The 16622-nt window shown below is 39.1% G+C and overlaps 1 protein-coding gene across 1 annotated transcript in view; it reads right to left on the minus strand.

Moving 5' to 3' along the window:
- Enpp3 (ectonucleotide pyrophosphatase/phosphodiesterase 3) overlaps positions 1-16622 on the minus strand; it is a 69096-nt gene that overhangs the window by 21826 nt on the left and 30648 nt on the right. Inside the window, exons 10-16 of the mRNA XM_090338113.1 lie at positions 15929-15994; positions 15278-15350; positions 8592-8700; positions 6757-6885; positions 6321-6352; positions 3452-3579; positions 606-672 (exon numbers count right to left, since the gene is read on the minus strand). Coding sequence (XP_090194239.1) covers positions 606-672; positions 3452-3579; positions 6321-6352; positions 6757-6885; positions 8592-8700; positions 15278-15350; positions 15929-15994 — 604 coding nt within the window. The remainder of the gene's footprint in view (positions 1-605; positions 673-3451; positions 3580-6320; positions 6353-6756; positions 6886-8591; positions 8701-15277; positions 15351-15928; positions 15995-16622) is intronic.

Genomic DNA, 16622 nt, shown 5'->3' on the forward strand with positions numbered 1-16622 from the left:
TTCTTGCTTCTTCCTTCCAAATAAATAGTAGCCCCAGTTCAACTCACTACGCTCTTAGGTCCAATACATTAGGTTATCACAATGTATCCACAAGGCTGACTCTTGCCCTTCTTCAAGTCTCTACTCCAAGGTTGCCCAGTGACTGAGCTCTCCTGGTGATTTACAGTTGCATGCTGCCCGAGGCACTCCAAAACAATACCAATTTTCCCAACTCACTCTTCCTTTACTTTCTCTAATCCCTGATCGCACTGAACCTAGCATACCAAGTCATTTCTTCCTTCGTTATACGTCTGGTCTCTGCTTTCATTTTAAAACAGAAGTTCACAAAGATCTCTCTCTTTTTTTGTCAGTTCTAGGATTTGAACTCAAGCACAGTCCCTGACCTTCTTTTGCTCAAGGCTAGCACTCTACCCACTTGAGCCACAGCACCACTTCTGGCTTTTTCTACATAAGTGGTAACGAGGAATCAAACCTAGGGCTTCATGCAAGCTAGGGAACCATTCTACCATTGGGCCACATCCCAGGAAGTCTCAAGATTCAAGAGCTTTAGACTTTGCCTACCACACTGAAGAACTAGTGTCTAGTTAAAAAAAACAGCACATTACCTCCATGCTCTTAAAATCATTGTTATAACCATGGTTGCCTCCTCCACAGTTTGTATTTGCTTTACTCCTATGAAGAAAGGATATATTACACTCAGACCAATGTGGTAAGATGATACAATATAGTCAATTAAGCCATAGTGGACTTTCATGGACTTTCTCTACCAACAACATAAGTGTTCATTTTTATGCTCGAGTTCCTAGATACTTCTCTTTCAAACATTGTTAACAACGGACAGAAATGCAAACCCCTCTTTTACTGAGTACACATTTAGGACTCGATATGAATAAGCAAGACCATCCTGGAAAATCTGAGTCATAGGTGAACCAATCCTACTTTCTTGATGAAGTGCACTTTAATGAGTCACACTGTGCCCAAAGCTCCGTTGCTTGTCTTGGGGATGCCACTATAGCAATTTTCATATGTTTTATTGTTTCCCAATAATTTTTTTATAAATTGATAGAACAAGATAAAAAAACTGCATACTTTTCTAACAAGTCTAGTACTAGACTCTCCTGCTTCATAGAGTAGCACACCAAACTCTCTGAAATATCATTTTCACTCGGTTTGCAAAAAGCAACCTCATCTCTCCTTTCTTCAAGTTCAGGATTCTCCTACTTATACATGATGGATGAGGTCTTTATGCACAGTGGCTTCATTCACTAGCCATTCCAGCTACAGGCCATTGCTAGTAATTGCTGGGATCTAGTTCGCCCTCAGAAGCTGCCTTGTTTTCTCCAGTCTTTCTCCCTGAAGAATGACCAGCTGCTCTAGGCAGATCTAAAGAAAGAGCTAAACAAGACTCTTAAATAAACCAAGGCAGGGCAAGCTAATGATACCATCTAGAGAGAAATCGAGTTCTCTTCCTCCTGGTGACAAATTCTCCGTGGGACTGGCAAACTGAACAAGAATTCAGGTTCTACTCATTTACTTTCTTGTGTATCTTGAACTGCATGCAGTAGGACATTTACCTTAATCCATCCTAAATCGTTAGACCCCAGGACAGAACCACTGCTGCCAGGAAGCCTTCCCTGATGATTCTTGACATCCACATGAGGCGTCATCTCTTTGTTTCCTTGAACCTTGTACTTGGTTCTAGCACACCAGTTATCATCCTAGAGTGTGACTATCTGTCTGTTTTACTTCCCACCCTGGGGAAGATCTCCAGGGCAGGATGGAAGCTGTCATTTCTAGATATATATATATCACTGAAATAGTCTTCAATTAAGAGTTCTCTTGTTAAGCGTTTATACAAATTTCCTAATGGTGTAAGTTAGTGTACCTTATAAGTCAAAAGTGGTAGAATACATGAGAAAAATAAAGCCTTAGAGGCTAATTTTCCCATTCCCACTAGTATCTGAGTGGGGGTTATTCTTTCAGATCTCACTACATGCTACGAAAAAGCATTTGAAATTGGGGACTGATTTGTGAAGCTTAGAGATAGCACAGTGGCTGAACTTCTTCTATATCCCTTTTTATTCTATATCACGACCTCCTACCTTCTAATTTGCCCCTAACAGTGACAATTTAGAAGATATACTCCCATTTGAATACAAATATATTTTCATACTATATACTTAACCTATTAAATGGTTAATTTTATTTTAGGAAAATGCTTTTAGAAAATGTTATCCAGAGTGAACTACAGTATGGTGGCTGACAGTATAAGGACTTAAAAAAATTCTGAATCATATTAATACCACACACACACACACACACACACACACACACACACACACACACACCACCTCTGATCCCAAGAACAGAGAGAAGTGCCATCTAGTGGCCTAGTTTGGAATTACATACATAGCTGAGCACTGCTTTAGATAATCTTAAACAGGTTCTGCCAAATTGCTAGTTCCTCAACCTGCATATATATGTGTGTGTGTGTGTGTGTGTGTGTGTGTGTGTGTGTGTGTGTGTGTGTGTGTGTATTGTCCTCTTCACCTTCTTTTTCTTTATCAAGTACATAAGTCTAGGCACTTTATTGCCATTGCGTCTCTGGCCTCTTGTCATTAGGATGCATACATGTAAGGGAGGCCAGGAAAATGCCATATGGTCTCTATCACTGATGTTCATGAATACGTAAAAATATTGAAATGAAATAAACAAAGGACAAGCTCTTGTTTAGCTACCAGAACTGGCATATGTATTTTTCCATGGCTTAGTATCATTCTTCTTCACTGAATTTACAATTCTTAGAGTTGGAATCATGTCTCTATTCTAAATGTCCAGGACACAACCTGACCCACATACACACATAGCAATCATTTGAATTTTTTGTTGGATCCATGAAACTACTCATTATCTGTAATAGTGTTATCAGGATGGTCTTACTTTGTTTTAACTATCTAACTTCAATCTTGAAAATGTTTAGTGATCAGCCTAGATTATCCTTAAAACTAGAAAAAAATGATAAAGGTTACAACTAATTGGTTAAAGAAATCTTTTATGAAAATGAGAAGATGACTAAGATCTTAAAAAAAAATCCATTCGCTCACTCACTCACTCCCAGCCTGGGCAAGAATGGCTGGTGTCACCCTTATTCAAACTCTTGCCTTAGGAGATGGCAGTATGGGTGCAGCGCTTTTCTGCTGACATCTCTGGATCAGTGGCTAGAACAGTCTCCATCTTCTTTCCCATTCTCACCTCTACTGTGAAGGTTAGGATGCTAAGACCACAACTAACAGAAACAATCTCAAATGCAGAAGTGCTTGAAAGCATGGACAATATCAAGGAAATACTAGTTGGGCAGGAAAATTCTCATGATAGTAACAGTAGATAAGATTAAATACATCCAAAAAACAAGATATTGCTTCATGTATTATAAGTAAATAAACACACAGACCTTAACGCCAGCCATTGTCGATCAACCATGAGATGAACTTTGTCAATTCTGATATTTTTGGCATAGTGTAATCGTTTGGGCAAGTCAGGAGTCAGGTAGGGTTTGAAATGCTGGTTAAGTTTTCGGCACTGAAAAGGTGGTAAACATTTCTCCCATGAAACACAAGACATGCAAACTACTTAAATTTTTCATTCTCTAGGAACATTCTTTTTTTATTTAGCAGGGATTAAACTCAGTAAAATGGGGATATTAGAGTCGGACACAGTGGCTCACGCCTGTAATCCTAGCTACTCAGGAGGCTGAGATCTGAGGATCACAATTTAAAGCCAGCCCTGGCACTAAAGTTCGTGAGACTGTTCTCTCCAATTAAACAATAGAAAACTGGAAGTAGTACAATGGCTCAAGGGGTAGGGCAGTAGCCTTGAGCTGAAGAGCTCAGAGACAGTGCCCAGGCCCAGAGTCCAAGCCCCACAACTGATAAAAAAATAAATGGGGATATTAAACTTTTCAACATGGCTGAAACTATCATCTAATCCCCACATTATATTACTTTTATTATTACAACAATAATTAAGTGATATCAAATTACTATTTGGTGTTGGATATTTAAAAATTGTATTCCTGGGTGTCTTAAACCACAATAAATGTCTCCTCTTTTTTGACAAAAAAATCCCAAATATTTCTAAATGACAACTACAACTTTACAGATTATAGATAATGGCAAAAATGAAAAAAGCAGCTTAACTGCCCCCAAATGCCTTTCCAATAGATTCATTTTACCTTTTAAATGCCATTTGCTTATATCAGTTTAACAAGCTGTTGTAGCCTCTATACTTGTAAAATGTTCATGGATTCTTGAGAAAGGAAAGTGCATTTTATAAAACTTTTTTCTTTAATATTTTAAAACAGAATATGAAAATCACATTGGCACCTAGCCATGCAAAAAGAATGAAGAAATGAGATATAACTCTCAAAGTTTTATCTCATGACCTCAAAGAATGAGAGGATAAAATCATGTAAGAATATCAAGAAATAAAATGTCTCCAATTTCCTTATTTCTTACATATTTCAACCCACAGTATCTCATCTATCTTAACAAGCCTGTGTCATTATCTCATACTCAATTTGTATGAGAAAAAAGAGAACTGATAAAATACAACTTACAAAAATAAATTGTAAAAGAAATATAATAAATGGGAGAGTCGAGAGAGATTAAAACAAGACAGAGAAAAATATTGGCCCCACGCATACATTTCTGCCTGGTTTCCTCTTATTTGTTTTGGTATCATTTCCAGGCCATCGCTCTTACTTATTACTTCCTTATTAAGCCAATATGCTATCGACTCTCAGGCAGGCACATGATGGCAGATACTGACTGCCAGCTCCCATAAAGAGGCACAGGTAAAGGGCATGCCTCTGACGGAACGGCTCATGTTCCGGAACTTGAAGAGTTGCCAGTTCATATCATGTTGAACTGCTCATTGTAAGACACCAGAACAGCATCACCCTAAGAACCATTATCCTGACAATGATGTACTCTAGGCAATGGCAGTCCCTTTCTCTACACTTGGCACTCATCTGATAAGAGATGTCCTTTCAACCAACTGAACTGCAGCTATATAGAGATTATGAAAGGACAGAACAAAAAGAATTCAACAGCTTCATCACAGGTGGGAGGACATTTTATACAATTCTGAGGTTTTTTAAGGAACTATAGGCAATATTTTAAAACTGTAAAAATGCAAGTTGCACTGGTATCTCGTCATGTAAAATGTACATGAGGAAATAAAGAATGGAACTATAAAGAAACTTTCAAACACAGCCTTGTTCAGAAACGAGAGGGAAATTCCATCATGTAGACTTTAGAGTCCATGTTGAAAATTCTGTACTACCCTCTCACAAGGCATAAACATCGAATGCATGACTTTACCAAGAGGGGGCAACATTGTCTATCACTTTACTCAAGATCTGAATATTGGTAAAAGGAGTAAGAGAAAGTGGCAACATTCTAAAGATGCATTACCAAAGGTTACTACTCTCTTTAACCATTCGTGCTCCATGCGTTCCTTTGTGTTTTTTTTAATTTCATTCTAAGCAATGACATACTTACGGATTTCATATAGTAAGTAGGTATTTGTGAGTATTTAAGCTATCATATAAAGGGCTAAATATGAGTTCAGTGGTCACAAGCATGAAGCCCTGTGTTGGATTCTCAGCACCACAGAAACACAGTCACAAGAAAACAAAACCAATCACAAGAGAACATTCTAGGCCTTTCTGACAGAATAATGAACCCTACTTTGAAAATGTTGCTTTAATTTTGCTGGAATTTTCTCTTTGCATTTCCCAGGATTGAACACCCAGGATTGAAAACCAATTTTTTTTTAAGTTGTGCTTTTATTTAGAAGGTAATAAGATTTTTTGCCCTGAAAAAGCCTGGAGTTTGCTATTGAAGACATCCAGTCACACAGAAATGGAAGAGAGCTAGAAGCCCATTAGCACAGCCTGCAGGAGTGAGGCCTCAGCCCTTTTCATGAAAACTAGGAATTTATTCCATTGTGAACCTCAACTCATTTCTTGTAGCAGAAGATTAAAGCAACTAACACATGTATTGATGGAGAGTAAAAATTAAATTAGAAACTGGGTATGGTGGTACATACTTTTAATCTCAGCCATAAGGAGAATGATGCAGGAAGAGGACAAGTTCTAGGCTAAGCTGGGCTACTTAATGAGTTCCCCTCTCAATCTCCCCACTCAAAAACACAGAACTACATATACCCAAATCACAAGTAGCTCAAATTTCTGAAATACATAAATAAGGTCAATAAGTTTGCTATAGTAGCTCTATGTTTGGAGATTGTGTACTTACACTGAGATTCTTAACGATGTCTTCAGAATTAACTGTTTCAGAAGAAAGAAACAAATTGAATTACAATTGATACTTGATAACCGCAAAAAAAAAAACGTGGGCTCACTGAATTTGCATGCATATTTCTTTATGAATGGCTATGATTTGGCAGGATTAAACTAAAAATGATTTCAAACAAAATGATTTTTTTACTCTAATATTTAAAACTATAGTAATAGCCATATGATAATAATAGGTTCATGCCTAAAATTCTAGCTTCTCAAGAAAAACTAAAAACTATACTGCAACATGGGCATTCCTCATTTTTCTGTTCAACCTTCCACCAAAGTTACCAGGCCCTAATAATCCTGGGATCTCTTAGGGTCTCAGCGCCCAGGTTGTGCTGCACTTCCACTTTTACCTTTCTCCTTCAGCAGCTGGCTATCTCCATACTCACAAGTAAAGAAGTCCTCAGGAATATTACGACTCCTGATGCGAGCAGCAGGCCCTCCATACATATAGAAGTTTATTTGGGAAAAATAATCAGTCATATATTCCACCTTATCACAGTAAGTCTGGTCCATTCCTAAATTTAAAAAAAAGTCCAATAAGTATACATATATTTTTTCTCCAGTAGATCTAGTCAATGGACTTACACACACACACACACACACACACACACACACACACACACGTATCACCAATAAATGTACGAAATGATGCAGGACATCAACAAACATGATCCAACTGCCTGTCTATGTCAAATAAGAGATATTTATGCTACAGATCTCAAACTTCACTGAGATCTTATACAAGTTATTCTACTGTTTTTCTCTAGGTAGCAGAACTTGAAAATTGTGATAATCAAATAAACAGAAATAATAAACACATATTTTAATGTAAAACAAAAAAAACAACAAGATAAAAACTCTGGACCAGGAGTATGACTTAGTGGTAGAGTGCTTGCCTAGCATGTACAAAGCCCTGGATTGAATTCCTCAGTACTGCATACACAGAAAAAAACAGAAGTGGTGCTGTGGCTCAAGTAGCAAAGCATTAGCCTTGAGACAAAGTGCTCAAGGACAATACCCAGGCCTAGAGTTCAAGCCCAGAATTGGCAAAAAAAAAAAAAAAAAAAAAAAACAATAGCAACAAAACCTCTGTGGGCTAATTAACTCTTTATATCTGATTTATCTGTAAGACAATACAATCCACTTTAAGCCAAAATAGCAACATGCATCTTTATAAAACAGTATCATCAAACTGAGGGTTAAAATATTTATTTTGAAAATTATATTATTTAAACTTACATAAACAATATGTGATCTGAAACCATTTGCTAATTGAGTCTTTTTATTGTCAGATTCTTCTGACTACATATACATTTCTGGTTCTTTATATATTTACTTATTTATTTTTGTTGGGACAAGGTCTTGGTATATAGCCGTGACTAGCTACAGACCAAAGCTCTACTAGCTCAGCTCTCTTCTGCTCACTCTTGCTGTGTTGTTTTTTTTACAGATTTGGAGGTCAGCTTCCTTGAGAAGACCATCCTGGCTCCTTATTTCTCAACACTCCAAATCTAGAAAATTGAGCACTGATAAAGTACTTGTAGAATATGAGTGGAAGGCCTGGGGATATAGCTCAGTGGTTCAATGCCCACCTAGCATGCAGAAGGCCCTTGACTCGATACCAGCTGTGCACAGAGGGGGAAAAAAAAGCTGTTCAAGGAATGGGGAGAGAAGCTGCTAGTTCATTTCATTTTAATTTTGCAATTAATCCTAAACAGAAAAATATGAAGCAATATAGACACTAAAAACAAAAAGCTATGATTACATACACCTCTAATCATATCACTTGAAATAAACAGGGCCTGGATAAACTGGCCAATACCAGGAAGTACAGTCAATCCATACATAAATGTCATATAGCACAGTCAATCTACAACATCATAAAATATAGTCAATCTACATGAAGCTATCAATAGTTCAAAAAGCCTATCAAGCACATTCTAGGTTGAATACCAACCCAAACCTGCCCCCATTAAGCACAATAATTCAATTTTATTCATAATAAAATATACAGAAAGGGTTCAGAAGTATTAAATAAGTAGAAATTGTAATTTAGTCTTCTCTTTTTTTCATCATCTACCACAAAATTCATGTTTTGCATCTTCAAGAATCTCTAGTTCTGGAAATACAGACCTCAAAATAATAGTTTTGTGTGATCCCTGAAGTGACAAAAAGAAAGCAATGAAAACATATGATGTCAAATTTTCTTGTGAAAGCATACCGTGGTCAGTCAACAGGATGATATTGACACAGTTGTGTAAGTTCCGCTGTTTGAGACCCTCCATCAGCATTCCGAAGGCATTGTCTACCAACTGTAAGGCTTTAATCACCTTTAAAATTCAGAATAAGATTGTCTTTGTGAGGTGTTTTAGTTACCAAATCATTATCTAGTCAAGTAAAAATTAAACACGTTTCTTCCTCTAAACTTTGCCAGGCTTTGAAATAAAACATTAGATTTCAGCACCTATCTTAACTACATTTACCAAGTACCAATTCCCTACGTTTCTGTAAGCAAAAAAAGGAAGGAAAGAAAGAACAAGATTTCTTATAAAAGAAGATTATTTACAGGCCAATAAATGTATGAAATAATACTGGACATCAACGAACGTTAAGGTGGGATACCCAGTCACTGTCGTGAGAGTGCTGCCTCTAGTCTGGAAAGTCACGTGACTGTCATGACCAGAGAGTTAAAGAAGGTGCATACTCTACTGCCTAAGAAAGCTACTTCTAGATAGTTTTCCTAAGTACTCAGTGTACAAATGGAGAATACAGGGAAAGATAGTCATTTCAACATTGATGTGTAACTTATATGTCAGGGCCAATAAAATAGGGCATATATTTTCAGAATGTACAGTGGACAGCCCTTTATTTTTGTATGTGATTATGGTGCTGGAGACTCAATTCATAGACTATGTCCTCAGTCCACAAATCAGAATTATAAGGCACAGGAAAAAGCTCACAACACAATGTTAATATTAACAAATGGGAAACCAACTATATGCAGACATTTCTGAGTAAATATACATGCATAGAGAACTAAACGAGAATATGCCAAAGTACTAATGATTCTATTTGTGGAGTCTATTTTTGTTTTAGTGTTTATAATGTATTCTTTCTTAAAAATTTTTCTTTTTGATATTTCTTTCTTTTAACATGTGCCAGGGCATCAGTATTGAACGAACCTAAAATTTAAATGAATTTCACTGATGTAACTTTTCAGTTATTTTTTCCATTGAATGAGAAACTATAACAGCAATGGATTAGGAAAAAAGAATATTTAGTCTCCAATGCTATTACTATACATTTTTTCTTTTTGTTTTTCTTATTTTGAAGAATAATTCTACAGGTCAGTTTGAGTTAAGCACTTTAGTGCATGATTTCTAATTCCTGGCCTCATTATAGATTAGGAAAATAAACACAACCCAGACTCTATATCATGCTAAGTCCATCACCAATTTGGAGATGCTTTTTGAATTCAACCTTAGTGCCTTCATTCATGCCTGTTGCCATGTAAGCTGCTACCTTTCACACTTCTCCAAGCACACTGAGAGCCTGTCATCAGCCTTCTCCCTCCCCTTGGCATACTGTTACAGTGAAAACTACTCTGGTATATATCATCATGTGTGCATGATATCACATGTATGGCATCCTGTGCACGTGTGACATCATGGTATTCTGTGTCTATGATTATGACATCCTGTGTACTTATTTCCTATGGCTACCTCGTGCTCCTGCAGGGAAGGGACTAAACGAACCACTTAACTGATCCCCTAGTCTCTAATCCCAGAGTCTTTCATGAATTACACACTCCATGGAAAGAAAGAACAAACTGAGAAGAGCACGAGCATGGAGAGAATGCACACAGCAGTGGGCACACAAAGTTTTAACAAATGGGCACATTTGTTAAAAAAAAAAAAAAAAAACCCTCTGGTGGGCCAAAGAGTTTGGCCTAGTGGTAGAGTGCTTGCTTAGCATGCACGAAGACCAGGGTTCAATTCCTGGGTACCACATACATAGAAAAAAGTCAGAAGTGGTGCTATGGCTTAAGTGGTAGAGTGCTAGCCCTGAGAAAGTTCAAGGACAGTGCTCAGGCCCTGAGCCCAAGGCCAGGACTGGCAAAAACAAAACAAAACAAAACCTCTGGTTTTGTTTGCCTAGCGTGCAGGTTTGATGCCCAACACCAGGGTAGGGGTTAAGGAGGAGAGAAAGAAAGAAAAGAGAAAATGAAAAGAGAAAAAAAGAAAATGTCCTCACTCCATGGAATCCCATTCAGTCACTTTCACAGAGGCCATGAGACCTCGCACAGTGAAAGCAGTATAACACTCCCAGAGGAGAACGCTGCATGGGAGCCAGAAGTCTCCTCATGGGAAATGGAATGCAAGGCTGCAGAGAGGATCCTGCTTGCAGGAGTTCTACCCAGCACTGCTGTAATCTGCTTTCCAGAGACTCCACACCCATGCAGATGTAGACAGATGCAGGATGCTCTTCTCCATAGTGGAGCTCCTCAGAGCTCTGAATCGTTGCTGTCATGCAAGTCAGAAGTACCAACATTGAAACCAATCTGGTCTTCATTGTCTTTTCTGAATTTTTCCAACTCCTCATTCCATGGAACATGTGATAATTCTTTCATCAGTAATTAGCAACAGCTGAATAGTACTAAAGTATGGAAATGATTATTTAAAATTACTCAGATCCGGCCAGGACATTCTGTGACTATTTTATCCTAATATTAGATCATCCTTGGAACACATCTATAGTTAAGCAGTTCCTGAAATGGGTGGCTCATGTCTATACTCTTAACATTTCTCAGGAGATGAGGAGCAGGCAGACTGAGGTTCTAGGCTCTCCTGGGCAAAGAGTTCAGGAGTCTCCATCTCAACACCAGATCATATCTGTCATTCCAGCTACACAATGACACAGGAAGCATGGGTGGGGGCATGTAGTCCAAACAACTCTGAATGAAAACAAAGGAGCCTTGGGGCCGGAAGTTTGGCCTAGTGGTTAAAGTGCTTGCCTAGCATGCACGAAGACCCGGGTTCGATTCCTCGGTACCACATACATAGAAAAAAGCCGCAAGTGGTGCTGAGGCTCAAGTGGTAGAGCTCTAGCCTTGAGAAAGTCCAAGGACAGTGCTCAGGCCCTGAGCTCAAGCCCAGGACTGGCAAAAAAAAAAAAAGGAGCCATCTCTCTCAAGAAAAGAAAAGAAAGGAAGCAGGAAGGTCATGAGTTGGAGACCATGCTAGGCTACATAGTGAGACTTTGGCTTTAAAAAATTAAATAAAGCCCCCGATCTCACCATATTTCAAATGCCTCTCCACCACCCACATCTTAGCACTCTAATGCCACCATTTCATAAGGTATACAATGTCACAAGAATCTTTCCATTAACAATTTTTGGTAGTTGTGTTATGCCCAAGTCTCAGGACGACCACCAAGAGACCACCGAGAGTCAGACGTTCTGAAATGCAAAAGCAAGGCTTTATTCAGGCAGGCTAGCTCTGGGGCTCCGTCCTACACTCCCATACAGCGGGAGCCCAGGAGGAAGCCCTGAACAGCTTTTCTACAGGGTTTTTAAAGGCAAAGACTATAGATTTACATTAACACAGCAATCAGCTATTGGAATGAGATAAGGTAGGGGTTAGGGACAGTTCAGGGCAGTTGGAGCTAAGGGGGATTCCTATACCAGTAGAGTCCTAATTAGCTGTCTAAGGGTAGTTTTATGGTTTTAGAAAACAAATGCCATCCCTTGAATTTACGTGCGAGTTCTGCTTTGGAAAACAAATGCCATCCCTTGAATTTACACGAGTTCTGGTTAATTTTAACACAGACAAGTCAGTTCCTGGGACTTAATGGCACCACAATTCTGTTTCTTTAATTTAGGTGCACTTTTGGGTCACTCACAGTTTACATAAACAATAAGACAGTTGCTGCTTCAGAATGGGGGCGCTTTTTTAGCTCTTCAGTTGAAATTTTTTTAACCTGAAAGGCCTATATTTATCAATACTACTGTACAACAACTCTGTCTCCTTGATTCTTTTCTCCTTTATTCTTTTCCTCAACAGCAAGAGCATCGTCTTCTTCATGGCTAAGCATGCCTGACAAAATTAGGCCCATAAAAACTGCCCAGGGGAGGCTCTGAAGAGCAGAAAGAAGAGAGTTTATAAGACAGAGGGTTGAATCCAGTGTCCTGCGCCTGCTAGGCAAACACTCTACAGCTTGAGCCATGCCCTCAGCCTTAACTGTTGTATTTTTTACTTGAGATACAGTCTCACTAACTTTATCTGGCCTGTAACTTGTGATCCTCCTGCCTCTGTCTCCTCACTAGTTAGGATCACATGTGGGTATTCCATGCCAGGCTAAAAGAAGGGTTTTAAAATCTGAAAAGACTACAGTGTGTTTTAAGCTGTCACCTTAGCTAGTGAGTATAAACTAAAATAGCCTTTGTACTTTACATGTCACTAACTGACTGCTGTGTTGTTAATGGGGAAGAGTTGAATGAGAGAGGAAAGGCTTGTGAATGCAGTTATAACATTCAACATTCATGTGTGAAAATAGAACCAGAGCGTTTGAGGGGAGGGGTGCGGTTGGAGGGATGACATTGACCAGGAGGCATTGGTACTCGAAAACTCACATGTTGATTTGAAACACATTTATACAACAATGTAAAGGCAATAAAAAATAACAGTAATAATAAAGTTGTGAAACCTACAATTTTCCTCATCGTTCGCCTAAGTCTAAATGAGGTTTCATCTTAATATTCTTTCTACCCACACCCTTCACTCTCTCCTTAGGCCAGCTCCCCTTCTGTGCATCACGCGTGTGCTAGCTTTAAAGGTGTACTCGGTTTCTTACTGAACACCTGCAGGAGGCCTCACAGGTGCCGTGGTTGCATAATGAGCTTCTTCCCCAAATTCACCCCATGCGGAGGCCTAATGCCAATGGAACTGCCATCCCTTATCTGCCAGAATAGGGCAGAAACTAGACTCTCATGGTTTTGCTTTCCCATCCCTCTCTGCCATGACACACCAAGTCATGCCATGTCTCCCTCCTAAGCGAATCTCAATGCGTTTCCTTCCATCCCCACTGGCTGCCATGACTGGTAGAAATCCCTACCGTCTCCTTTCTAGAATGTGGCATAGACTGATCTGTTTCTTCCCAGTTTCCCTTCCATTCCTCTTATACTGTGACCACGGTCTTAAGTCCAAATAGGTCCGGTGGCTTCACTTTCTTCCTGACATTGCCTCAGCACTTCCCATTGCACTTTTGAAGGCCTGCAAAGAGCTGAATGATTCAATGGCTGCCTCCTTCTCCACGTTTTCTTTTAACCCACTCTCCTGATTCCCAATGCTCCAGTTATTAGGAGACAGTCACACACACACACACACACACACACACACACACACACACACACACACACACACACACAGAGTGTTACAAATGGCATCCACCACAGCATCACTTCATGCAGATTTGCTGCTGTTAAGATCATTACAATTATCATGTCTGTTTGTCAAGTCATCTAATTTGCTGCTGTTAAGATCATTACAATTATCATGTCTGTTTGTCAAGTCATCTATCTGTTAGTCTATCTGTGGCTCATTTTATATGCTCCTCTAGTATGCTTGGCTTCTTCCTAATCAGGATATTCAATTGTTGGGAGCCAGAGTAGAATCAAACTGTACCTTGATTTGCATCAGACCATGGCTTTATTGTCTTATTGTTTTCTGGCCTTATTCTGTTTAAATGACCTGAGAATTACCATATGAATGTAACACCTGGAAGTTCCCTGGTTTCAAGAAGGGATATAAGCCTGTAGTTGACAATAAACGGGGCAGTCTTTACCTGGGCTGCAGACATCCCGGACCCGGTGTGTCTGTCTCTCTTCTATTTTTTCCTAGTCCTTGCCCCCTATTTCAGGAATCCCAATCTGCGAACCCTGGTTTGCTGCCGGCTGGCCCCGGCATTCAATAATTCTGGTTTATTTGTTTGGGTTTTCTTTTGTCTCTCACAGGATTCTCTCCTAGCTACCTCTAGGCCCATTCCATCCTCAGATTAGACTGGGAAACATCTTCATAGACTTCTCAGGTCACTTGGATCTCTTTCTTTGAAGGCTTTTCCAAAATTATAATAAAGTATGAAACTAGAGCACTAAAAGTAAAAGGAAAGAAGGGAGGGATGAGCAAGAAGGGGAAGAAAAGAAAGGAAAGGGAGGGGAAGGGAGGGGAGGGGAGGGGAGGGAAAGGGAGGGGAGGGGAGGGGAGGATGCTGCCAGCCTCCTAATGGAAGATGACTGCTAAGTGAGTCCACACAAGTGGTAAAGGCCAGCTGACTCATGAGAGCTTTCCCAGTTCACACCATGTCCATAAGGATAGAGATTTCAGTGGAACATGGGAGACAAGTTAGTTTCTTGGCTGATATTAATGCAGTAATATTACAGAAGTTAACTAACAATGAAATATTAATATTGTGAGTTTCAGTGATGAATGACTGCCAGAGGTGGTAACATAGTAAGTATACTCATAAGCAAAGTATAAATGCATGGACAGCTAGATATTTCCACAATGCCCTTGCACATCATGACAGTTGGAAATGGCCACATTTACACACTACATTGGCACATACAATCTCTAGCTTTGATATTTTCATGGTATGAAATGACAGTACCACCTCAAGGACATGAGTAAATTTTTACCAAAGATTCAAGATGTGGTTCATGAGGCAGTTGTTCTTTCCTAGATTCATAACTATTTTTGTGGTTACAAAGGCAGAGATCCTGTTTAGACTTTTAATTATTTTGACCTTCTCTTGTATTTATCGAATACATTTCTATTTTTAGAGAAACAAAATAATACTGTTTTTATTGGTGGGCTACCTGATTTTCCCACTTGATTAAAAAAAAAAACTTACTGCAGCACTGACTGGTCCACTTTTATGTCCTGAAGAATCAGGTTCTTCCACATATATGGTATAAAAATTGGGTCTAGGGCAAAATTAAAACAGAGAAATATTAATAACTGGGAGGATATCTACAGGCTGGACTTGGGGATTTTATCCCTAGCTTTCTCTTTGTCAATGCCAGATGGTTAAACTTGACCACTCCTAACAGAAAGTAGATAAGACCCAAACTTGGGCATCCAGAAGCTGTCAACATCTTCCTTGTTCATGCATTTCAGATCTCTTTAGTTCCTAACCTTCTTTTATCAGGTGTCAGGTTTCTGGTACTCCCTATGTAATGACCACTTCCTGGTGCCATGGCCTTGTGCCAACATCATGGGCTCCCAGAGTCACTTCTAAGAGGAAAGTGTTAAACCCACTTTCCTTTCCACCACAGCTCTCTATCCTGCTCCTTATCTGCCTCTCCTTTGTCTTGGACTCTATCTCTATTATGAATGGTGCCGACTATACTCTCCAGAGCCTTGTTTCTTGATTCTTGAAAAATGCCCACTGAATGGCAATGCCAATGTCATTTTTTTCCCAAAAATTGGTCACTGATATAAAAGAATTCCAGAGATTTCTCTCATTTCTCCATCTGTGCCAGCACATTTTTGACCATATTACCTTTCAGCTTTTGGAAGGTCCAGCCATTTTAACAATGTTGAGATCCTCTCTTCATATGGGACAGAACTGTGGGGGAGAGTAAAAATAATTTTAAAAGGTAAATGAAATAAAATACAATTACTAAAGTTCTCCAGAAGTTAGGTTACTATCTTCAATATCAATTTATTATTAACTTACTGAAAAAAATTCAATATGCTCAAAGGGTATAATACTGTTTTCAGTATTTATTAAACAAATGCATTTTGTTTCTCTCTCAGTTTTCTTTCCCTTAGTTTTCCTCAGTTAAAATAAAAAGCCATTAATTGTCATCCTTTCCTCCTACAGAATTTGGTAGACAGATGATAAATATATAGGAGAGAATAGATAATAAATGATGATAGAAAGAAACAGCTGGGCGCAATGGTTCATGCTAGTAATCCTAGCTACTCAGGAGGCTGAGCTCTGAGGATTTGGGTTGAAAGCCAGACCAGGCACTAAAGTCTGTGAGGCTCTTATCTCCAATTAATCACTAGAAAACTGGAAGTGGCTCTGTGGTTCAAGGGGTAGGGCAATAGCCTTGAGCTGAAGAGCTCAAGGACAGGGGCCAGGCCCAGAGTTCAAGAAAGAAAGAAAAAGAGAGGAAGGAAGGGAGGGAGGGAGGGAGGGAGGGAGGGAGGGAGGGAGGGAGGAAGGAAGGAAGGAAGGAAGGAAGGAA

The sequence above is a fragment of the Megascapheus bottae genome, chromosome 8 (genome assembly GCF_031878675.1).
Source record: "Megascapheus bottae isolate mThoBot1 chromosome 8, mThoBot2.hap1, whole genome shotgun sequence".
Classification (NCBI taxonomy): Eukaryota; Metazoa; Chordata; class Mammalia; order Rodentia; family Geomyidae; genus Megascapheus; species Megascapheus bottae.